Raw genomic sequence first — 24,734 nt, forward strand, 5'->3', positions numbered from 1 at the left:
AGCACGGCTGCATAGTACAGGGAGGATATCGAGGCACTGCACCCAGTGCAAGGGACGGCACCGAGCTGGTCAGGGCGCTGCAGCACAGGGCTCCTGGAGGAGGCAAGGCATGACTTTATCTGCCTCCAGAAGCAGAGCCAGACCCTTCTCAAAGCCAACAGATGCGAATGGGGCATTGTGATTATGTCCTGGGGTAAGCAGGATGGCGGGGCAGGATGGCCTCCCTTGCTTGGAGGCTGCAAGAGGAGATGGATAAAAAGATTACGATAGGGATTTCTGGGGGTTAATTGCTTAAGGGATTTTTTTGGGGGGGGGGGGAAGGGGATACAGGGAAGGCGGGATGCAGTGCCCTTTCGTGCACCGCCTCCCCCTTCTCCGCATCTCCCCACCCGAAAAAAGAAAAAAAAAAAAAAGGCGGGGTTCTGGGGGAGGCCGGTGGAGGGCGCCACGATCGCGGCGAGGCTCGGGCGGCCATGGCGGCGGGGAGGCTGCTGCTCCTCGCCCTGCTGCTGCTGCTGCTGCTTCTGCTGGGGGGCACGGCGGGACCCGGAGCCCGGGCAGCCCGCAGCCGGGGCTCCGAGAAGCAGAACAGCCTCCGCCGCGCCGCCAGCGGCCTCTACCAGGGAGTCAGCGGCCTCTTCGGGGAGGACAACGTGCGGGCCCTGCAGAAGGTGAGGCGGCGGGCGCTTCCCCTCCACCCCCACGCAGCCTCCTCGCATCTCCCCCTCCTCTCCTCCGCTGCCTCACTTCTCGTCGCCCTTCCCTTCGTGGCCTCCGCTGGCCCGGAGGTTGCAGGGGCAGAGCATCGGTGGAGGCCGCCTCCCGCCGGAGCCAGGAGCTGGGCCTCGGCCTCGGCCCCTGCGCGAGCCCCCGCTGCGGCCGGAGCCTCACTGCGAGAAGGAGAAAGGGCAGGGGGAGGCTCGGCGTGGAGCAAACGGTGGAATAGAGGGGATGAAGAGGCCTCTAATTTAGGGATGGGGAGGCCGGGTCAGCCCGCTGCCTCCCTCCGGCTGAATGCGGCCGGCGTGCAGCAGCACAGCTCCTGTAGGGGCTTGCAAGGGGTGAGGTGGGCACGCAGGCACAGGAATTCGTCCGCTGGCCGGGAAGAAGAGATGCTGCTGGATGCACCCAGGAAGCCACTCGAGGCACCTTGGTGTGATGACCGGGGCCTCTTCCAGCTGCCCGATGAAACTGATTCCCTTCACCCCTGTCCATTCCTTGTACTAAGTGTTTTCTTTCAACTTCAGCACAACAGTAAAGCTAACAAAAGCTATTCAAAAATCCTATTAACATATAGGTTTACATGCCAAAATACCTAAATTAACCTCGTAAATTTATGATCTGCAGACTTAAAAAAAAAAAATACAGTTATATCTTTTGCCTTGCGGACTTGAAAATATTCTGCAATTTCTGTTTAATGAATTATAATTCTACTCATGACTAGTAAGTTGCAAGTGTGTTTAAGGAATTGAGGATTTTTTTTTAATTTTCAATTTTATTTCTCAGTTTTTCTCAAGGTTGACAGAGAGGTTTGTGAATGGGGTGGATATATTAATGGACACATTCTGGAGAATATGGACTGATTTGTTAGATGTTCTTGGAATTGATGGTAAGTGTAATGCTTGTTAACCTGTGAAAGATATGGGCATGTATCACTGCTTACATGAGTGGGAAAATAATTACGTTTTATTGAACATCCACCAGTATTATATCTATCTATTTTATGTGGCTTTGACTTTGCTGTTAGTAACCTCAAACAAGAGGTGTAAAACCAACCACTCTGTTTTGGCATATGTATCTACTGGATGTCTGTAAAACACGTTACAGGTCATGGCTGATTTCTTGTTACCAGCATTAAAAGGATTCCATTGGCTAGGAACCATACACAAAAAAAAAAATAATAAAAAAATGAAGAAGGACTAGAAGAAGGAAAGATGCAATTGAGAGCCTTTAGAATATAAATTTTACAAAGCGGGTTCTTTATGTTTAATGCGAACTTAGACCTTATGCCTGACGGCGGTTTGTCCGTAAACAATCTTCAGTGCCTCTACTTCAAAGGAATTCAATCACATCATTAGAGCTGGGCCAGTGCTTTGAGGATGATCCATCCGGAAATGGATGAACTAGCTCTACCCCTTATTTTGGAAAATCACAGTCAGGGTCCCACGATGTGACTTTGGAAGCTGTACTTGCTTTTTTGCCATTCTCACTTTTGAGTGCCCTCGTTAATATTCTGTAAATTTTCCTTTGTTTTTCAGCCTCCAACTTGACTCATTATTTCAGCCCAGCAGCAATTGCCAACAACCCAACCCGTGCTCTTCTGCTGATTGGTGCCATTTTACTTGCCTACTGGTTTTTATCTCTCTTCCTTGGATTCTTCTTCTATCTCCTGCACATGCTGTTTGGTCGCTTTTTCTGGATTGCGAGGGTTGCCCTTTTCACCCTCTCATGCGTGTACATCCTGCAGAAGTATGAAGGTGACCCAGAACACGCAGTCCTGCCTCTCTGCTTTGTTGTAGCAGTCTACTTCATGACGGGGCCTGTGGGATTTTACTGGAGAAGAAACAGCAACAGCAGCCTTGAGGAGAAGATGGACCACCTGGACAGTCAGATCAGACTTCTGAATATACGTCTCTCTAGGGTGATTGAAAACCTGGACAGAGGCAGTGACCAATGAACCAACCCTACAGACCACTGTACACCAGCTCTAGAAAATTCCTAAGCACTGTCTCATTTGAAGTTACAAAGCAACAAAGCATCACATGGTAAAAAGTGTGCAAAGTTATAACTTTTCATCATGTGTAAGACTAATTTATCTAGATTATACACTCAGCCATTATACTTGTAGGAAGAAAAATTAAGCTATATATTCAGAGTTTTATCCAGTACTACAATTTTATCAGTAGATAAACGCTTACTTTTACAAGCATTTAAAAACATCTTTTATAAATTTTTTATAAAGCAAATTGAGTAGACTTTCAAATACTGAAATTGAGCTCAACATATGCAAATTTGACATTAAGAAGTTAAAAAGAAAAAAAAAATCTCAAGCTACCAAACACTTGTATTGAGAAGTAACTGCTGTGGGTCCACTTTTTTTTTTTTTTTTTTTTTTTTTTTTTTTTTTAAAGAATCACAAATGTTCTCCTTTTGTAGTTAGCTTATTTCATTGACTCAAAGTTGCCTTTCATAGAGTAGCTGATGAATAAATTTTCTGGTATCCAGGCCAAAAAATTCACACTATAGATTCTTAATAGGAGGTGTGGAATGAGGGAGGATGATCTCATAAATTTGAAGTCCTGAAATGCCAGTCCCATATGAGGAATTGAAAAGTGCACATATGGCTTTATTTCATTGCTTTTCCTATCAGGAACTGATATTTTGATGTTTGGAAGGAATCCTGTTTAATAAGTTGACACAAAGGAAGAGATGTAGTGTGAGACATCATAACTTATATTTGACCTTCGTAATGAAGCACATTCCAAGCATGGAATAAAATGTGATTTTTAACACCAGGACCCACGTACTTTCTCAAAAAAGGCAGCAGTTAAAACATCTGCAAATGTATTGTTGCTTAAAGCTTTCTCAGGACCAATAAGCAGCAATAAATTATCTTCAGGAAGATCTGGATTTTGTTTCTAAAATTGTGATAGTTTTATAGGAGCTTTTTGCTTGAAGTCTGTGTCCTCACTCTTGGGTTTCAGGCAGTGAGCCCCCTTACAGGAAGGGTGTATTAAACAGTCATATTTCAGTGCAATGTAGGAGCATTGAAGCAATTTTATTTTTGAAGGATTTAGGTATTTGTAACCTTATAATTAACTAGCTTGGTAGACGACCACTGGCTTTGTAAGGTTTGCTGTAATGTACTGAAACAAAGGTAACCTCAGGGAGGAAGGCCTTGTAAGTGGTTTAATGTAGTAACTGATAGCATTCGAGACTATAACGGGATGGGAGGGGAGGGAGAACATCTAATTCCTTAGTGATGAGCACAGTACCAATAGCAGGAGAGGTAAAATGGACCACAGCTGAAGAAAAACATATTTCCTAGTATCTGAACGATTAGGTAAAGAAAAGCTGCAACAAAAATTGGTCCATGATAGGGACTGGCCAAAAAGCAAGGGGAACAGATATGAGTAGATAACGTATGTGCCGTGGATTTGCCAGTGAGTGCCCACTGCGTCGGGACTGACTGTACATGGCTGAGCACGGCGTGGTGCTGGGTCTTCAGCGTCTTGTCTCATTGGGCACAAGTTCACTGGATGTGGCGCTTAACTGAATGTAACTGTGGGGTGAATTTATTTTTCTCTTTGTGCTGAAGTTTAGCACTCTTCTTAAAATTTGTGTTACTTGCCTAAGCTCTTTTGATCTGTATGTGATGTTTACATGAATGATGACTTTAAAATCAATTTTTATGGCCTTCACGCCGACCTGTGGTCACTTCAGTTCAGTGTGGTTTAAGTTCACGTGCAGTTGACATTGTTGTAATCAGTTTTGTTTTTTTTTATCGCATCTGCAAATTAATCTGACCCAAGGAATGCAAAGAGTTGCAAAGCAACTGCTTTTTATAACTTAGTCTTTCCCATAAACAGATAAGTACTATGGCAACAAACAGCCTGCTTTGTAAATCTGAAAGTTGAACTTACTTATGCATTTTTAAAGCTCGTTTTCCGTTAGTATTACAGTCTTCCCTGTGAATTCTGTTTTCCCTGCTGTTGTGCACCAAGGACTGAGCTAAAACAGCAAACTGGAAATTAGGAATTGATTAGCAAAGATGGTCAAGTCTTTGTGTTTTGCTGAATCTGAGGCTTGAGGACCAAAGTCTGCAAACCTTGCTCATGTAAATGGCTCTATTGACTTCAAAAGAACTATGTGCATGAGCCAGTTTTGCATAGATTGTATTTTTTGTAATCCATATTCAATGTTGAAATTAAAAGTACTGAATCGTTTATATATTAAGAGCTGTCTATTAAAAAGATTACTTTAAAAATACTATATAAAAATTAGTTTGGGTTATAGTTTCTCCCTGTGTCTGTAATTGTTTCTTTGTTTTGTAAAAATCAGCCCTCCTATATTAATACTCTTAATTTTGATCACCCTGCTGCTTGAAAAAATATTTTTGTATTCACTTGCACCCCATGTATAGCAAAATGTTATGTGAAAAGCAGTATATATAAAATTGGATATTTTTAATCAGTATTTTTCCCAGTGCTGTTTTCACGTTAGACAAATTCGAAAGTAATGAATTTTTTTAAAGCACAATCTAGTCTTCAATATATATACGTTAAAATGCTCTGTATTTTTAAACATGCACTATAGTGAAAACGCTTTTGGGACATGAATGTGGTATTATATTTAATCTCTTTCAACTTACTTTTGTAAATACCTTTACAGATACTTCCCATATGAGTCATCTAGTTTATCCATCCGTTTTTTGCTGTTTTTTAGAACTCGTTCCAGTGACAGTGGTTGCACTGCTCTTCCATTGCCATGGATGTGAGCAGCTTGTATTAATGCAGAGAAGTGCAGGTATTGCCTGTGGGTAAGCCCAGGCACAGTTTCTGCCAGATGTGCCCGTGGCAGTGGTGAGGATGGGAGTAAAGCATCAGCGTCTGTGTTCCTGCAGTGCTGTCACCTTGGTGAGCAGCTCTTAGAGCAGCACAGGCTGGGCTATCTGAGGGCAGGGAGAGGTGCGTAACTGTGATGCCTGCCCTCAGATCTGAAGGCTCAGCACCTCAAATGCTTCCTATTTACCTTCCTGTTTTCAGCAGCTGCTCGGAGGAGTGTCACCTTACTCACTGGCTGACACAACAGTGAAAGATGGGCTTCAAACTGTCTGGTATCAGAAATTCCAGGAAGGTCTTTAAGTGTTGTAAGCTCCATGCTTTGAGACCTGATGTTTGAAACTACTGTAGTATTTTCAATACATGAACATCTTTGCTAAACTAACAATTTAGCAATTTCTTTGAGAGTAGACACCTTACCTATAGATAACTGATCTGTTGTACGCAGAGTGTAACGCTTTTACAAGTGGTATTGGATGTCAGAGTACCATGTATACAACCTGGTGTAGTTCAATGCTGTACTTAATAGCGTGTCCTTCAAATTGTGACTTGCTTTTCAAGACTCGTTGCGTAGTGAATGTGGAAATTAGACCCGTGTAAACCTTAGCTCTTTGATGGTGTACAAGTTTTTTAGGTGTGATTTGCCTCACATACTGATCTGTATTTGGCAGCTAATGACGTAAACGACCGTAAGTTCTCTTTGTCCGGGTTGGAAAATAAAAGGTTTTATCGTATCTGCATGTATTTTAAACTTTTGGATAATTCCATCCACCTGTGATGACAGCACATTAAAAAATCTTGCCTTTTTAATCAGTGGTTGTCTTTACTGCGAGCGTGTTTGGCGGTGGTGGATTCGGGGCGGGGGCCGGTCTTGAACCCGCCTCGGAAGAAGAGGCGCGGTCTCGGCTTCGCCCCGCCCCTCCTCGCGAGAGCGCGCGCGGCCCGGAAGGGACATTTGCCGCACGTGGGGCAGGGGCTGGTCCCGCCGCAGCCATGGGCCGCGCGCGCCGCCGGCACAACTGGAAGGCGCGGGCGGGGGCGCGCGGCGCCGCGCAGGCACGGCCCCAGGAGCAGCCCCGGGAACACCCCGTGCCCGCGGAGCTGCAGCTGGGAGGTGCGGGGACGGGACGGACCGGGCCGGGGACCGAGGACCTGGGGGCTGGGGGCTGGGGACGGGCCGAATGGCTGCTGCGAGTCGCTGCCCGCCTGCCCGAGTCCTGCGGCCAGGCCGGGGCAGCGCTTTTGCTCGTTATTGAGCTTAAAGAGCTCGTTAATGTGCTAGTGGTTGTTAATAGCAATAGTGGAGTGTATAGCACAATAAGCTATTGCTTATTAGTAAGCTATTGCTTATTAATATGCCTTTGGTTATTAAGGCAATTCATTTATTGAAGCACTTCTGTGCTGGGCACTTGCACCATCAGAACAAATGTCTCTTGTCAAAAATCACTTTTCGTACACTATTATTATAAAAACATAATTAGTGCAGATTTTTATTATTAAAAAAATCCCTTATTTTGTGGAGAGTCATGCTCGTGCCTGTCCTGAGCTGCCCCCATGCCCTTTGATGCTGGGGGGTTAAAAAAATAGATAAAAAGGGCAATTTCACATTCTTGTTACCAGCCAAATATTGATGTGCTGATTTCATGGGGTTTTGTCCTTGCTGATAACTGGGAATTTTTTATTTTTTGGTTGGAGGTGAGGGTTGTGTTTGTTCAGCTAAATCTGGTAAGGTTTGCAGTGAGGCTGTTGAGCAGTGTGCTGAAAATAACCAGCCTGACACAAATGAATAACCAAACATGCTTGCAGATGGGGCAAAGCTGAAGGGAGTTGATGAAAGTAATGCCCTGGTCCTGCCAGCCAAAAAAGCAAAGCCAAAAAAAGCTCCGAGTGCTGTGCATCACCAGAAGAAACCCCTGAGCAAGAAACAGAAGAAGAACTTGCAGAAAATTTTAGAGCAGAAGGAGAAGAAGAGGCAGGTATGTGGGTGCTTGGTAGTACCTCTGGTTTCGTGATTCCTGTTGTGACTTCACGGCAAGATCTGTTGGAGCACACCCTTTAAAACTCAAGGGCTGATCTTTAAATGAAACTACTTGCTGATGAAAATAAGCACTGACTTTGGTTGTTTCTTCCCTTGTAGCGAGCTGAACTGCTCAGCAAGCTGAATGAGGTCCAGGCTTCTGAGGCAGAAATGAAGCTTCTGTATACTACGTCCAAACTGGGTGTTGGGGAACGTATGTATCAGTCCAAAAGGTAAGGCGTTATGGGGAAGGACCATTCTGATCCATTGCAGTACCTGATAACTGGGCGACCTTCTTTGCTTTTTTTTTTTTTGCTTTATTTATTTATTTTCTTCTTAGCGCATACAGGTTCTTCAAAATGGATTGGCTTAAATAATTTCTATTTTTATGTGATAATATGGTAGCTATTTCTTGTTTTCTGAAGGAAAATGAAAATAACCTGGTTTTCCCTTTCATGAGAGGGCAAGGGATGTGACAGTTATGTATGAGCACTCCAATAAATTATGCTAAACTGCATAGCTGGTGGAATAAATCTTTACAAAACATTGACTGATGCAGTCCTTACTTACTAGATTCATCAAGAGCTTAATTTTACCTTCTGCAAAGATGGCTTTTAAAGAAAGGGATAAATATCAGTACAGAGCATGCTTAGGTAAGAATGCATAATCAGGTTAGCCGTGTCTTTGCATAGCAGAGTTGTGAAAACCTCCTGGAATGGAGATATTCAGAGGAACAAGTTAACTTCCCTGAGTAACCTGTTGTAGTGCTGCACTACACACAGGGTGTAGAAGTTTTTCCTCTGGTTAAAACCTGGGTTCAGGCCCAGGCAGTGACTTACGGCGATGAATTTTTCTGTGGAAGATGTGTCTGGCCTGAGGTCCCGGAGAACATTGACCAAAATGTAGTTGACGTGTTGTTCTAGGGTGGTACAGGAGCCAGGGAGTGCTGTACCTGAAAAGATCAGGAGCATCAGTGGTGCAAACAAGAGAAGGCACAGCTCAGAATCTGAGTCTGAGGAAGAATCCAGTAGCGAGGAGGAGAAGGAAGAACATAAACAAGGAACTGAGACGTCTTCAGCCAGCGATTTGAATGCTGCGGAAAAGCTAGAGGAAGGCACAAAGAAGCCATTGGCTAACCAGCAGGCTGTTCCTACTGCTCCGGTTTGCCAGACAGCGTCCAACAGACTGTCTTGCAAGCCTGTGATTTTCATTCCAGTGGACAGGTCTCCTGAGATTCAGGTGAGACTGAAAGCAGTAAAGCACTTATCAAGGGCCTTGGAAATTACAGCATCTTGCATCAGATTAATTCACTGCAGACACCGTAGCATTATCTTGCGTCTGGCAATATATTGTGTGGAGCAGGGTGCACTTAGGGTCATGCGAGTTGTAAACATACATGTCTGAGCTTTAAGCCTGTCTAATGTAGCAGAAGGAAAACTGGTTTTGTTTTAGGATATAGGCATTATTTTTAGTTTTAAATGTATAATCCACTAGCAGTCTTTTATCATTCTTCTCTGAGAAATCTAGCGAAGTCACTTTCACCTCTGCATTGTGCTGTATCTGATGCAGTTTTATTCCATGTGACATGGGTAGAGTATTCTGCAGAACTGGGAAGAGTTTGCATGTCTTTGAACAGACGAGGCAAGGTTGTGAAAAGAGTAGTTATTATAAGTGCTATATTAATAAACTGAAGGGACTCTGAAGTTTCACAAATTAAAGTGGTTTAATTAACTGGACAGATAGACAGCTTTCTGACAAGATGTTTTGATGAGTCTAGTTCTTGGACATGGTGGTTTGATATCAGTTGGTTTAGAGCTTTTTGATCCACAAAGCTTGCAGAATTCCTTTCTGTGGGTTTTGTAATCTGAGCTACGTAACAGCTTTTGGTCCTGGGAAAAACAAAAAGGGAGCAAGATACAAAATTATGTGAGTAAACAACGTATTATTTTATTTCAGGAAGCAAGACTAAAGCTGCCAATCCTAGCTGAAGAGCAAGTAATCATGGAAGCCATTAATGAGAATCCCATTGTTGTCATATGTGGAGAGACAGGAAGTGGCAAAACCACACAAGTACCCCAGTTTCTCTATGAGGCTGGTTATACCAGGTAGGAGTCGTCTTTTATATGCGGCAAATGTGATTAGAAAAATTGAAGCTGAGCTCAGTCACTTCAGATTTAGTTTCTTTTATTCTGAAATGGCTGAACTGACCATGTTTTTGCTGTGTGGTAGTAGTGGCCATGTTGAATGGGCTTTTAAAAATGTGAAGGAGTGACTTGGTAAACTCTCTTTATGTAAGCAATCTATTGAAACCTCTCAGGTAACAGTTTTCTTCAAAGTCACTGTCCTGTCTTTCACTTTCACATAGGAGCTTTAAGGTCTACCTATTCCACATACTTTAACTTTTGCTTACAGATGTTTGTTTTTACTGTTGCAAGAAAATGCAAGCTTATTTTATAAGCTTGGGCACCTCATAAGAGTGCCCACCTCAAAAGATCTTCTTTTGAGTTGCATCAAGGTGCATCCAGCTTCTGTGCTGCTTCCCCAGCCTGAATTTCTTCTGAAAACAACCTCATTGCCAGAGGGGTGTGCAGGGAGACTGGAATTACAGAGACAAGATTTGGGGAAAAAATAACTTACATGTATCTTCAGATCAGCATACGTAAAACACAAGGGTAGTTCCAAAACTTCCTCTTTTTCTGCTAAATAGAACTGAGAGTGTGATACTCTCGTGTAAATTTTGTAAATGACTTCAGAGAAGTTGTGCAGAAATCCTATTGTAGTCTTTCTAAGCTTTTTGTTTTAAAACAAACAGCCAAACAATTCTCCTCTTTCCTTGCCCTTTTAGTTCAAATGGTACCATTGGGATCACCGAGCCTCGGCGTGTGGCTGCAGTGTCCATGTCTCAGCGAGTCGCTAAGGAAATGAACTTGTCCCACAGGTCAGAAGGAAATAAGATGAGACCTTGCTAGGAAGATTGCATGGAGGTGCACTACATATGTGATAGGCTGAAACAGAAATTTATGTATGGCTGTTCTGTCTGTTGAGAAGTTGTGGCAGTTTACTTATAAACTCTTCCATGGGGTTGTTTGTAAAAAGCGCATGGAGATGTGCTGCTAATGGTGGTTGTACATTACTTTTTAGGCAGGGTTTTGTGGAGGTGATGTGTGGGAAATGGCCTTAGTTTCTCTCCATATGAGAAAGTGTCCCACAGCCGTTAAATAATTCAAAACAAAATTGCTGTATACCCCAGTTTCTAGCGTTACATGTGTGCTAGGCTATGGTGAGCTGATGGGGTACTTTTTTTCTTATGTTGGTTTTAAGTCTTAATTTACTTAGGTTGAAGGCTGCTTCCTGGTCTGAACATGAATTTCCCATTTCTTTCCATGATTTTTTTTTGTGGCTGCCCTGGTATTTCCTCACAGAGTGGTTTCATATCAAATACGTTATGAAGGAAATGTTACAGATGAAACACAAATCAAGTTCATGACAGATGGCGTGCTGCTGAAAGAAATTCAGAAGGTAGGTTGCTCTTCTCAGTGCTAGGAAAAGGAAGGTGTCTCATGTTGCTAGAAAGAGGTGCCAGTTGCTTTGTGTGCATTTGTTGCATGCCTTTCAAAGCAAAATCCCTTTCCACACTGAAAACATATTTAATCTCAACCGTTTATGTTCTTGCCCAAGCCCCTAAATGTTAGGTTATCTTGCTGTGTTATATGAGAGCAAGGAAGGGAGTCTTGGAAACTAGGCTGTTTCGTGTAGCCTTGGGGATTCAGGTCTCTGCTACACTACTTGCACAGGACTGTGTGCCTGTCTTTCCACTAGAGGTGGTGCCATAGTTTGCTGTCAGATGGCATGGGGATCAGTGCATGAAACTGTGCTCAAACGTGAGAGAGACTGGGTGAGGGGGGGTCAGTGCTAGTGCAGGCATGGATTATCTTGACTTAAAGATGTCTTCAGATGAGGCTTCACGTGGTGAAAATATTCTCTCTTCTCAGGATTTCCTGCTTTTAAAGTACAAGGTAGTTATTATTGATGAAGCCCATGAAAGAAGTATGTACACGGATATCTTGATAGGCCTCTTGTCTCGCATCGTGCCTCTTCGTGAAAAGGTAAGTTTTACAAGTGGGTGTCATGGGGAAGGGGTGTTAGGAAGGAGCTCTGTGTGAGAAGGGAGAGGGACTCTGTGATGTGAAAGTCAATGGAAATCTGATAAACGTTGAAATAACACTCAGAAAATGTTTCTCTTCATGTGATAAGAGAAGCACAGAGCTTACCAAGAGGGAAAAATGGTACATGTTGGTACCAATAGATAACTGCTCAGGCAGTGCCACGAGAAACATGTAAATAATTAGAATTAGCTGCCTGTTAGAAAGCAAGGTGCTTACTGTTGCACTGCAGTAAGCCAGCCAATAACAGCGTTTGGGAGGAGACTTTTCCTGCAGACACTGAAGTGTTTGGTCCTGGCAGATGCTGGAGGCTGGGGCTGGTCCCTGCAGGGCAGCTCTTGGTGTCTGATTTTGCTTTTCATATGTATGTAAAAGAAGTGGGGAGAGAATGCAGTGGTTTAGAGATAAGCCGCTGACAATATCAGGAGTGCCACTACAGGTTTCTGTGTGTTTTAAGACATACTGCACTTGAAGGTATGTGTGTCCTGTCACTTGACGTGGTGCTTTCATTGCTTTACCTTGCGAGTACTTTGGTGCTGGCACTTGTGTCGGGTCCCACTAATAGTTCTGGGTTTGTGTGCTGTATAGCATAAGTGTCAAATGCCTTCAGGCAAAGAATAACATGTTGTATCCCTGCAGAAAGGGCTGCCACTGAAGCTGATCATCATGTCAGCTACCCTTCGTGTTGAAGATTTCACAGAGAACAACAGGCTGTTTTCTGTTACGCCTCCTGTAATTCAGGTATCCTTCTTGTCACTGGAATCTATGCCAGATGTAACAATTAAAGTATAATGAGAGCTTCCTTTATAAAATAAAAAATAAGATACTGTAATCTGTCCATTTGGTGCTGAAATCTTTCAGATGTCAATTTTAAAAAATAGTTATTTTGTTTAGACTATTTTTCTTTGGGGACTCAGTGTTTTTTCTCTCCACTTCTATCAAAATTTCCTCTGGTAGAATTGGTTTATTTTGAAAGACTGGAAGTTACAGTTTAGTGGAACTAGAAAGCCTCAATCCAAGCTGATGATCTGAAGGAGAGAATAGTCTTTTTATCTTGTTTTCATGGTGTTCAGCACAGACAACACTGATAACTCCTGGGGGTCCAGTGTTTTGTAGGTTACCCAAACCCAGAACTGAGCAGAATTTAGGGTAAGCTTACTTAGTTCTCCCATGTAGGCTGTAACAATTGTGCTGGAGTTACAAAACAGGGCTTGTTTGCTGTTGTATTTCCACTCTAGGTAGATGCAAGGCAATTCCCTGTAACTGTCCATTTTAACAAGAAAACCCCCCTAGATGACTACAGTGGGGAATGTTTCAGAAAAGTGTGTAAGATCCATCGAATGCTACCCTCAGGTAAGGTCTCTGTGGAACCTTTCAAATTCTTCATATTTCACGTATCTAGAGTTTTCTGATTTTTTTTTTTTTTTTTTTTAGTGACTTCAGCAGGAAACTAATGATGTATTGTGCATTTTTACCTGGCAGGTTTTTCTTGTGAAAATTATCCTTCACTTAAGTCATGGTTATGTTAGCGTGTTTCTTGAGGGAGTAGTGGAAGACAGATGCAGTCAGACATACTTTTCCTCCTTGTTACTTAACAGTGCATTTGACCTGTCTTCTGTCACGACCAAGATCTGAAACCTGAGCTGAAATACCTATGCTGACGTTTAGAGTGACTTCTTCTCTTGCAGGTGGGATTTTGGTGTTTTTAACAGGCCAGGCAGAAGTCCATTCTCTCTGTAGGAGGCTAAGGAAAGCCTTTCCCTTCCAAAAAAACAACAATGCAGGTAATGCTATAGAATAAAGGACTGTTAAACTTGGAATTTCTCTTTCTGAGAAACGAGCTTGCTTTGCACCTAAAGTAAGAGCTTTTATTTAAATGCCTCTAAAAAGGGTTGGGAGAGGGTTTAATGTGGATGACTGTGATAACTGTTAAGCTTGTGCAGTTTTGAGTTTGGGGAAAAGTTTTGTGTGTATGATGCCTTCCTGCTCCGCAGAATACACTGCATTTCTTCACTGTCTGTTGGGTGTGAATTACAAGTGGAAGTGCTGCTTCTTGTTGGAGACTGTTTTGGGGATAGTGGGATTTCCCAGGCTGATTTTAGAAAGTTAAGTTCTAACATAGCTCAGGTAATTGTCTCCTAATTCTCAAGGTACACGGTTGCTCTATGTGCTGCTGTTGATCCTCAGTATAGTTCCTAAAGGAAATACTAAATTTGTGTGTTGTCCCTGTCCCCTCTGCCTTCAATGTGACTATTTGTTTTTTTCATACCTTGATGCTTTTTGAATCCAAAAAATGGTGGGAGTGGGAGTAGACTGTACATTCTCTTTTCTAAGAGGAAGGCATGCTCAGCTAATGGGAATTCCAATGGCTTTTTTTTTTGTAGGAGTTGATGATGACAGAGAAGAATCAGTGAAAGAAATCAGAAAATTTAAGAAATCAAGGAAGCAGAAGAAAGCTACGGTAATGTGTGATGGCTAGAATTCCTCCAAGAGACAGGAAGGAGCAGGTACCTCCCTGTGAAAGAGTACTCCTGCATAGCTCTGTTTCGTATCAGGCTGTTTTAGACTTGCAAGAAGACTTGTGGCATATATGTGTCCCCTTCAGGAAATGTAGCAATATTGTTTACACTCATAGCTACTACATTATGAGAAATGGAGTGCTAAAATGTGCCCTTGGCTATTGCGGGCAGGAGACCAATTTCCCTTAAGTACTGATGATTAAAACTTTAATAGGAGTTCCAGACTTGCTGGCTCCAGGACTGTACCTCATCTTGCTATTTGTTATCCAAAATTGAGACTGATGCCTCTATGATGGAGGGTAGCATTTGGCTTCCACCCAAGTCCAACATGAACTTTGTTAGGAGATTGTCAAGTTACAAACCTGCTGTCCACTGACGTTAGATCCCGGAAGAAGTAAAGAAGTTTTACCCTTTGCCACTGTTCTCCCAGTGAAGAAACTTGTCTCAGCACAGAATGCTGTTTAAAATAGTTATTTGGGTTATTCACCCCTGACTCTCAGTTTTGAAGTACAAATGAAATCTCTCAATCCCTCTCTCAGCTTCTGGCCAACAAACATTTGGAATAAACACTCAAATTTGCAATAAGCATTAAGAAGTGCTGTCTATATCCTACTTAAAACTTTGTGTTCTCCTTCCCTGTTCTTAACAGACACTTCCCCAAATTGATCTGGACAATTACTCTGTTGTACCAGTGGATGAAGGAGATGAAGATAGAGATGCTGAAACTGATGATGATATTGCAGGATCTGATATGGACCTTGATTTAGGAGATGGAGACTCAGAAGAAGGTTTGGCACTTACAAAATGAAAATCTCTTATCTGCAGTCATCTGTGAGATGTGTAACATAAAATAGCCATCCTTAGCTAATCTGGTGTGACAGCACATCAGACCTATATAATGGAAAAGCTAGTAAGGTTTTCCAGATTCAGCTTTATGCCAAATCATTTCTTACTGCTTTTTAATGAAATTATATTCATGGAGACACTGGGGATAAGCCTGGAAGTTGACTCACTGTGTATTTAAGATTGTTTTTTTTCTTCACAGATGAGAAACCAGATTCGTCCCTTCCACTCTATGTTCTCCCTCTCTATTCTTTACTAGCACCAGAGAAACAAGCAAAGGTAAAAGATTTATATACACAAAAGCAAATGGCCCTTACTGATATGTGGCATTGTTGTCTTAAGTCACATGTGTTTTGTGAGTTAAAATGCCCATCTTGGACTGCCCATCAATGGGCAGACTTGAATGGATCCATGGGAAAGTTGGGATGGGATTGGAGCAAGCCTCATGTGGGCTGTGATCACCCTGATGTGCTAGTTCAGCTGGAAGAGATGAAAAGCAACGGTCTGGTAGCATGTTAAAGTTAGTCACAACCATGGGGTGCATCTGGATCCTGGATTTCTTGGGAATTTTTGGGCTTTGAAGCCCTTCTGGGCTTCAGAGGTGACAACAGTGTGTCTAAATACAACTGGCCACTGGTGTCTGCTCCACTTGGAGCCCATGTGCCCATGAGCCCGTTCGTAAATGCCTCTCTGAGGGATTAGCTGAGCTGGGTGGAGAGCTCCAGAGCTGGAGGCAAAGAGCAGGTCTGTAGTCTTGCTCTTGGGTTTTACCTGCAATGCCATATGCATCGTAATCTCTTGCAACCCACATGAGCTGACTGCCTGTCTCTTTTCCCTTGTTGGCAACACATTTCACACAACCATCCTTTTGTTGCAGGTATTCAGGCCTCCTCCTCCTGGCACGAGACTCTGTGTTGTAGCTACCAACGTAGCAGAAACATCGCTCACTATCCCGGGCATCAAATATGTGGTTGACTGTGGAAAAGTCAAGAAACGTTTCTACGACAAAATTACTGGGGTTTCATCTTTCAGAGTCACCTGGATATCTCAAGCTTCAGCTAACCAGCGGGCAGGTCGGGCTGGCCGGACTGAACCGGGGCACTGTTACAGGTTAGCTGGCTACAGGAAGAGGTTTAGGCAAAACAAAGAGCTCAATTAGTGTCACTGTGAATTGGACAGCTTCCCTTGTCCCTCTTCACAAGGACCCAGTGGTGCTTGAAACACTTGGGTTTGTCTGCTCTTCATTCAAATTGGAGAGGTAAAGATGAACATAAATTGTCACTGATAATGTGGGTTTGGCAGTTTGGCTTCTCAGAGGCTTTTCCATTGCTGAAAACTCTTTTTTAGGTGGCCAGCATGGATTAGTTTTATGTCCCAGCCATGTAAATAATTCAATGATTACATAAATAGTATCCACAACTGCCTTTTTGTGTTTTTATTTTTTTTTAAATCCCTTGCTATTTTTTTATGTACATCTCCTGAGTTAAGATTTCTTGCAAGTTTCTAAGCTGCATTTCTGGTCCACTAGGTTATATTCTTCAGCAGTCTTCATGGACTTTGAGAAATTTTCTGCTCCAGAGATAACAAAGCGACCAGTGGAAGACTTGATTCTGCAAATGAAGGCACTGAATATAGAAAAGGTGAGGTGTCAAACTGGCTTTATGCTACAGAGCTCATAAAAATAGTTGCCCCTAGGAGCCAGAAACAAGCACAAATGCCTTCCATTCTCATTGCTTGAAACTGTGCCTTGTGTTAGAGGCAGATCCCTGGGACTCACTTTTCGTTCTGCAAATAGCAGAAGCTGTCGTGAATTCCACTGGACGTTACCAGACAAATTCATTCTGGTAATAAGAGCTTTCGCATCATATTCTCACTAATGAAAAATCCCCCTGTCAAAATATGGATTGTGTTTTGATAGTTGAGCGCAGTGCTTAGAGTTAGACCTTAAAACAGCCTGCCGTAGGCAGGACTGAAGTCAGTGGCAGCTAATGGTGATGCTAGTATTCAGTTTCCTAATAGTTTTGTTCTAAGCATTTCCTCCTATTATATGGCCTTTCCTCTCATTCTTGGCAAGCATTCTAAATGTTTTTCTTCTGCATGTGTAAACGAAGGGAAGGTTTTCACTCCCTTCCAGGACTTCTTACTGATCCAGACTGCTTTTTGGTCAGAGCCATGTCAGTGATGTACTGAAAGGCATTTTCTCTTGGTGTCTGTAGGTTATCAACTTCCCGTTCCCAACACCACCTCCAGTGGAAGCACTTGCAGCAGCTGAGGAGTTACTGATAGCCCTGGGTGCCTTGAAGGAGCCCCCTCTGACAGGAAGGTAATGTCTGTGGTTACCCACAGATTTCCTCATGGTGATGAAGTTATCAAGGCAGTGGGCACTGCTGTCTTCCCTCCTGCTTTTCCATCTCAGCCCTTGCATCAGTGTGCCTTCTTACCCAGACAGATGGACATTATAACAGCCCCTTGTTTGCTTGGGTTTGTTTTGCTGGCCCTGTGTGTCTTTCAGTACTAGAACATGACTGTTAGAGCATTGGGAACAGGCCACTCTGCAATAATTGTCTTTGTGCTCAGAGTTGCAGCAGAAAGGGCCTGAAGCGCCCCTGTGGTGTTCTGTTGTGTGCAGGTCTGAGCAGCTGAAGATGCTACTTGGCTGCTGGGCTGCTCTGCCAGGAACCAGAATGCTGCTAGTTCTGCAGCCCTGAAGCATAGGGTTTCATAGGCTGAGGATTGGGCAGGGAAGGGCAGTGCTAGGAGTGCTGGGTACAGGGCAGGTGGGAGCTGCATGAGGAAGATGAATCTTTGCCCTAGCGTTGTGGACCAGCACATAACAACAGAGCTGTGACATCAAATGAATTGGGCTGGCAAAGGCAGGAACACAGACTTGTATTAATTCAGAACTTCATTGTTTTTTTTTTTTTTTTTTTTTTTTTTGTGTGTTTTTTTGTTTGTTTGTTTTTTACTCTTCCCACAGGCTTAAGGAACAGCAGGCAGCAAAGCTGAGTTGCCCTATTAGTCCCCTGGGTAGAATAATGGCAACTTTTCCTGTAGCCCCCCGCTATGGAAAGATGCTGGCATTAAGCAAGCAGCATGACTGTCTGCCTTACACCATTACCATAGTGTCTGCAATGACCGTTCGGGAGCTTTTTGAAGAGTTTGACAGGTGAGTAAGTGACCCTAATATCCTTATTCATATAAAATCATAGAATGGTTTGGGTTGTAGGGGACCCTAAAGACCGTCTAATCCCAACCTCCTGCTGTGTACACCACCCACTAGATCAGGTTGCTCAAAGCCCCATCCAACCTGGTCTTGAAAAAGTATAGGATGCATCACTTTGTCACAGCTCAGTGATGTTGCAGTGCCAGCTTCTGAATCCCTGGTGGCGCCAAGCTCTTCTGTAGTTTGGTTTTACACCTGCCCTCAAGCTCTGTCTTAGTCCTGTGCTAGAACTGTGTAGTAGAAATGTTGATGCCTCTGTTACCTTGAGGGCTATCTGCATGTAAGTGCAATCCTGGTTTATGCTGTTTTCTGTTTCTTTCAGGCCAGCAGTGAGCGAGGAAGAGACAGTAAAGCTGAAGGGGAAGAAAGCAAGACTTTTACATATTCAAAAGATCTGGGCTGGGCAAGGGGCATTGCAAAAGCTTGGAGACCTCATGGTGATGTTAGGTACTGCAGACAGCCATTTCCCTGTGCTGTTAACTTCTGTTCTATTGTCCTCCCAATCACTCTGACCTCAGCTTCATACAGAGCAATCCTCCTGCTGTAGAACTGACTCTAGAATTGTATTTTCTAGGCTGTTCTCCAGGCAGCCTCCAAGTGTCCCAGCTTAACAGACAGCTCCAAATGAGTGGGGGCTGTGGTATGCACATGCCAACTGTGACAGCCATTTTCTCCACCTGACTGTTCACTTCCAGGAGCAGTGGGGGCCTGTGAATATGCTGGGTGTACTCCTAAGTTCTGTGAAGAAAACGGGCTCCGATACAAAGCCATGCTGGAAGTCAGGCGCTTGAGAGGGCAGCTAACAACAGCAGGTAAATGAGTTTTGAGACAAAATGCCATGTTTATCTTCTTTGGGGGTCAAAAATTCAACTGGTCTCTTTGTTACAACTTTTTCTTCCTATTGAGTTGTAACTCACCTTTCTTTTTCCCTGTAGTGAACTCAGTCTGTGCTGATACTGGCCTCTATGTTGATCCAAAGATGAAACCCCCAACAGAGGCTCAAGCAACTTACTTGAGACAGGTTGTGTTAGCAGGGCTGGGGGACCACCTTGCTCGAAGGGTTCAGGCAGAAGAACTCCTGGATGAAAAGTGGAAGAATGCCTACAAGGTAAACAGCTTGATTTGCCTGAATTCCTCTTCCCTCATGTCTGTGGGGCAGAGAGGCACTCCTCTGCAAAGCCTGGGGTTCGGCTGGTTACAGCATTGGGCTGTGAATGCTGGCTTTTCTCCATACAATTTAAGTTCCCAGTGTTGCAATTTCCCAGTCCTCATGTAGGAATTGTTATAAAAGAGTTAAGAATTGCTATTAGTTCATCTTGCAGAATGCTTGATGTCTCTAGAGAAAGTGAAGCGGAAAAGTATGGTGTTATTAAAAACCTTCATCACTTAAGGAAACTATAGATGTCCATCTGAGAGAGCTTGAAATGTGATACTATAAAGAAATTGGATTGCCGGTAACTCTTACTCTGCTTCAATCCTCTGTATTTTCTTAAAGACTGCTCTTCTGGATGACCCAGTGTTCATCCATCCAAGCTCTGTCCTCTTCAAGCAACTCCCAGAATTTGTGGTGTACCAAGAAATTGTTGAGACTACAAAACTGTATATGAGAGGTGAGGCTACTGTGGTCCACACCTGTTCTGCAGATGTGGTTAGGAATGCAGAGGTGCCTTAGCAAAAAGTTGACTTGAAAAATGACATGTAACAACCATGAAGATGAGATCCTGACCGTGTCCTTTCCTCATAGGACTGCTAATGAGTGGCAGCTCCTGGCAGGAAGCCTTCATTCAAGTATGTTTTCCTGTTCTAAGGTGTGTCTGCAGTCGAACCCGAGTGGATTCCTGCCCTGTTGCCACCATACTGCCACTTTGGGAAGCCTCTGGAAAATCCTCCTCCATCTTACTGCCCTGAAACGGGCAGAATTCGATGTCATAGGCCAAGTGTCTTCCGTAAGTTTCTTGAAATGTCTCGCTAATTTTTCCTAAGAGCTGTTCTATGGGTATTGTAACGTCTCTTAATGAGACTGTCCATAATAATAATAATAATAATGGACTGTTCAAGGGGCTTGACAGTGGTTTGAGTAGCTCCATGGGATTAAAAGTATTTAAATATCAGCATCTTCCCATTGGCGTGGCTGTTTTATGCCCAGCAATTACCCCTGTTAAGGAGCAAGGCTGCCTGGGTGGTGGCTGTACCTCTCCAGTTCTGTTACCACCTGTATTGACACACTGCATGTGGAAATTTACCCTTCTCTTTGAGCGTTCAGGAGATTTAAAGTGATCTTTCTTTCCAGATCGAGTTAGCTGGCAGCTCCCTGCTGTGGAAGTTGATTATCCAGAAGGTATCGATCGCTATAAATACTTCGCCAGGTTCCTGCTTGAGGGAAAGGTAAGTGCCCAGCTGCATCACTTCCTTGACACTAGCGGTGTTTTTAGCCTAGTTTCCAGAGGAAATTAGGCTTGTTTTCTTTCTTTTTGTGTCCCTGTTCCTTATAGCTTGCCAATGGCTGCTGGAATTTGCCATGTTAGGTGGAGAAGATACCTTTAAAAAAGTATGAGATAGCATGAGAATCAGTTGTTGGGTGAAAGACACCCTGATTTAAGTCCTGTTTTGTCAAAGGAAAAAAGCTATAGCTCGTATATCTCCATTCTGAGAGACAAGAGTTGTCTAGCAAGCCAGTCAGGACAAAATTGGTATGGAGACATGAATGGGAGAGAGACAGTAATAGAAGATATGAGACAGAAGTCTACAGTAGTACAAGCTTATTGATGGTTGTCTCCACAAAAAAACAATTTACCTTGTTTATTATATGCTTACTATGATATTTCTCCCAGGTCATTGAAAAGTTGGATTCTTATAAGCGTTGTCTGCTCTCCAGTCCTCTCATAATGCTGAAGACATGGTCCAAGTAAGTTGTAAAAAGCAAAGTTTATTTTCAGAACTGAACACTTTTAACTTACTTTAAAAAAAAAAAAAATGCTGGGAAGGGTGTACTAGATAGTGATCTAAGATGTAGTTGTAGGGAGGGGAAAATCAGTTTTCTTACCAAGAAAAATTGTCTCAAGAGAGCTGAGCTATTGTGAGGGCTGAGTGGAAGAACACACGCAACCCCAGTGGTTGCACTGACCTCTGCAGGCTGCTTTGTGTAAGTAAACTGCTCACGTGTGTGTCTGTCAGATCCATGCCGTTACTTTTCTCATTTTCTTTGGGATTTGGCCAATTACATTGTCCTAAGTTCTTTTCAAAAACGTGTTACCAGTGACCTTCAACCACATTTTTTCTTGTGGTTCTGATTCTGTTTATAGAACTGTGACCCTCAAAAGGACGGTAAGTTATTGCTTCCCTTGATCTCCCCCCTGTTGTCCTCTATTGTTTACCAAAACAAGCTTTTTCTTAGTTGTCTGAGTTCTCACGGAGTTGATAGATTCAAGGCTTTTGAAAGAGTTCCCTAAATATGATTGATGTTACAAATTGTAATTTGTAGGACCCTTGGGTAACAAAGTATTTTCCTTATTTAGTCAGTGCAACTTGCAGCATGGGACCTATGAATTTCTTTCTCTTTGCTGTGTGAACTTTTTTAAACTAACAACATGTCTCTGTATCCAGAGGCTGCGTGGTTTTACATTTGTATTTAGCCTTTTAATAGCATTAGAGTATGAATTCAGAAAGATGAGTTGAATGCTCTAGCACTTCACTAAACTGAGCTAATGAACATTGCTTTATTTTATTTTGGACGCATTTAGACTTCAGCCCAGGACAGAAGCTCTCCTGCAGGCTCTAGTTGCTGAAAAATGTGATAATCGTGATGCATTACTGGCTGCATGGAAGAAAAATCCTAAGTGTAAGTGTCATGCTTGCTTAATCATTAGTCATATCAGTGGGGACTTTGTAGTTGTCATTTCGAAGTATAATTAAAAAGGTAGGCTGTTTCATGTGATACGCTCTGTGTAGGAAAAATAATGTCTGTTTTGGCTCTTGTGAAAGACTGGAAGAAACATTCGAAAGAAACATTTCTTTGTAACTTAAGAAAACTTCTTTTTCTCTAGTTCTAATCACAGTTAATTTGTTTGGTTTGGGCTTTTGAAAGACTAGACTGTCAATGGATACATGGAAAAATTCTTTGCCTGGTAAAATGGATTTTGACCCATATTGGGGTACCAGATTCTGAGAGTTGTTGATAGAAGCAGCAGTGAAGTGTAAAAGTTCCCCTGGATTGCAGTGCTGGCTTCCACAGTAATTCTTTCTTACTTGGTACTTTTATATCTGCATTCAGGTGTCCAAGCTCCAGCACTATCCCAGCATTGGAAAGATGGCTCTTGCTCTCACCAAGGGTCTTGCCTTCATTCCTCAGCCTCTCTGTGAACAGGCTGATGTCATTGGGTCTGCTCTTCCCAGCAGCCATCTAATCACTCCTCTCTTTTGTTCTAGATTTGCTCGCAGCCTATCGTCAGTGGCTCCCTGAAGCTATGCATGGTGATCTAGCCAAGAACTGGCCACCAGTACTGTAGCACAGTGAAGTGCCCGAGTCTGTTCCTGGGGGACTCCTTTTCTCCGAGGTCTTTTGACAGCTTGAGTTTTCTTGGAAATCTGATGATGCAAATACACTTGCTAACTGCTAGCATAAGTGAACCTGTTGTTAACTGTGGTTTTTGGGAAGCCCACTGTGTTCTCAGAAGCCCTACCAGCTCTTTTACTGGTCTTTTGTAATATTAATGTTTGGATAATTTTATCCATTGTATTTTACCAATTGTTTGCTAAAGTTTCTCTTTGGACTACGTTAGTCATATGGACAATAAATATGTATCATTCATACAATAAATATGTATCATTCTTGGTTTGGATGGGAGAACTATTTTCTATGTAGGATGTTCCAAAAGTACAATTTTAGACCTTTGCGGGGACCTTCTTGATGTATTACTACAGATCCCAGTGCAGACTGAACCTTTAGTTCTTGTGAGGTGTTGACCCTGGCCAGCAGCTACGGACCACAGAACTGCTTCCTCACTGTCTGTCACCCAGCAGAATGAGTGCGAAAGTGAGAAAACTCAGTGGTTCAGAGAAAGGTAGTTTATTAAAGTGATAAAAAGAGGTAAGAAACAAAACAAATGATGGAAAGGCAACCACTTTCCACTTCCCACAAGCAGGCTGATGTCTAGCCAGGCTCCCAGCAGGATGCACAGAACTACCCCTTTGGCCAGGTCAGCTCTCCTGGTCACGTCCCCCCCAACTTACTCCTACCCATCTTGTTTCCTGGTGGGGCAGGGTGGGAGAAGGAAAGCCTTGATGCTGCGTGAGTACTGCTCAGTGACAGCCAAAATACCAGTGTATTATCAAAATCAAATCAGGTAACAGGTGTTGGCTATGAAAGAAGCTTTAAGCAATAGTAATCTTGTGCAGACAGATGTTTTAAATATGAGCAAGCTGTTGCAGACCCACACGGTTTGTACATTTAGCAATCTAGAGAGCTATTGGATACAAAACAGACCTTTTTAGTCCTTAGCACAGACAGCAGTCCTGCAGTCCAAGCAGTTGTTTAAACTATTCTGTATAACAGTGTAAAACATGATTACAGGGTGGATTGTTTTTTTTTAAATAAGCTTTGATATTATTTTCTGTGGTTTTGTGGTGGTAAGGAAAAGGATGAGATGCACCTGTTCCATGGACTGGCTGGGCAAGTGCCGTGAATAGACACTCAGGTGACATCCTTCATCACAGGAATGTGCACAGCAGTGGTGTTGGGAGGAGTGGATTAAACGTGAAGATTGGCAAGGAGGATTGTAAATATTTCCAGCTGCAATGTCACTTAAGTGTGAATAAAGTCTGCACGTAAGTAATGTAGGAAAGCACATGATTGTACCCACTGCTGTTTGTGCTCTGTGTGTTTGGCAAGTAGCACATCTGTGCACAGATAACAGAGGTGTTTGATGGACTCGGAGGCGTGCTATCAGACACGCTTGAGCTCCCAGCCTTGGTACAGAGGAGATCAAAGAAGCACAGCAAGGATCACAGCACAGTGGTAAAAACCGTGCCTGTGCAAACCCTTGATAAACAGGGGAACAGGCTGGTTCTCTCCTAGCATGGACCCATCTTAGAGTTCCTACATCCCCACTTGTGTGCCTGTACTTGGGTGTTGCTTTGGGGATCCCCTGTCTGGTGAAGTAACGAGAATAAATCTACTCTGCATTTTAGCCATGCGTTTGTGGTTGTTCCTGCTGACTGCCTGTGCTGACTCCCCCTGTGGGGTAAATTCTACCCAGTTCACTTTGTGAAATATGTTCGTCTGATTCGTGTCAGTATAGAACAATGCTAGGGCCGCATGGTATGATGAATGTGACCTTCTGTTTTACATACCCTTGTATAACCACAAGTCTAAGAAAAACAGAGTGGTTAATGTATATAATTCTTGTATCT

General features: G+C 43.1%; 2 protein-coding genes across 2 annotated transcripts; both read left to right on the plus strand.

The window, feature by feature from the left end:
• The first annotated feature begins 414 nt into the window (after positions 1-414).
• Positions 415-6,371, plus strand: BRI3BP (BRI3 binding protein). The gene is made up of 3 exons (XM_027469895.3): positions 415-671; positions 1,507-1,609; positions 2,259-6,371. Exons 1-3 carry the CDS (start codon positions 474-476, stop codon positions 2,675-2,677), a joined length of 720 nt encoding a protein of 239 aa, XP_027325696.1. The 5' UTR covers positions 415-473; the 3' UTR covers positions 2,678-6,371.
• A 112-nt stretch (positions 6,372-6,483) lies between these two features.
• On the plus strand, positions 6,484-23,164 carry DHX37 (DEAH-box helicase 37). The gene is made up of 27 exons (XM_027469894.3): positions 6,484-6,675; positions 7,368-7,537; positions 7,699-7,811; positions 8,502-8,817; positions 9,535-9,683; positions 10,424-10,516; positions 11,001-11,097; positions 11,571-11,684; positions 12,381-12,482; positions 12,980-13,094; positions 13,430-13,525; positions 14,126-14,202; positions 14,910-15,048; positions 15,306-15,382; positions 15,981-16,213; positions 16,632-16,743; positions 17,320-17,426; positions 18,081-18,269; positions 18,649-18,773; positions 19,022-19,138; positions 19,262-19,434; positions 19,822-19,936; positions 20,135-20,272; positions 20,617-20,711; positions 21,158-21,231; positions 22,067-22,164; positions 22,752-23,164. Exons 1-27 carry the CDS (start codon positions 6,555-6,557, stop codon positions 22,829-22,831), a joined length of 3,435 nt encoding a protein of 1,144 aa, XP_027325695.1. The 5' UTR covers positions 6,484-6,554; the 3' UTR covers positions 22,832-23,164.
• Positions 23,165-24,734: the final 1,570 nt, after the last annotated feature.

Source organism: Anas platyrhynchos, chromosome 16 (assembly GCF_047663525.1).
Source record: "Anas platyrhynchos isolate ZD024472 breed Pekin duck chromosome 16, IASCAAS_PekinDuck_T2T, whole genome shotgun sequence".
Lineage (NCBI taxonomy): Eukaryota > Metazoa > Chordata > Aves > Anseriformes > Anatidae > Anas > Anas platyrhynchos.

Coding starts and splice junctions, on each gene's coding strand:
- DHX37 (XM_027469894.3), top strand. CDS start 6,555: ATGGGCCGCGCGCGCCGCCGGCACAACTGGAAGGCGCGGGCGGGGGCG. Junction 18,774..19,021: donor AGACCTCATGGTGATGTTAG/GTACTGCAGACA, acceptor GTTCACTTCCAG/GAGCAGTGGGGGCCTGTGAA. Junction 21,232..22,066: donor ATGCTGAAGACATGGTCCAA/GTAAGTTGTAAA, acceptor GGACGCATTTAG/ACTTCAGCCCAGGACAGAAG.
- BRI3BP (XM_027469895.3), top strand. CDS start 474: ATGGCGGCGGGGAGGCTGCTGCTCCTCGCCCTGCTGCTGCTGCTGCTG. Junction 672..1,506: donor ACGTGCGGGCCCTGCAGAAG/GTGAGGCGGCGG, acceptor TTTATTTCTCAG/TTTTTCTCAAGGTTGACAGA. Junction 1,610..2,258: donor AGATGTTCTTGGAATTGATG/GTAAGTGTAATG, acceptor TTTGTTTTTCAG/CCTCCAACTTGACTCATTAT.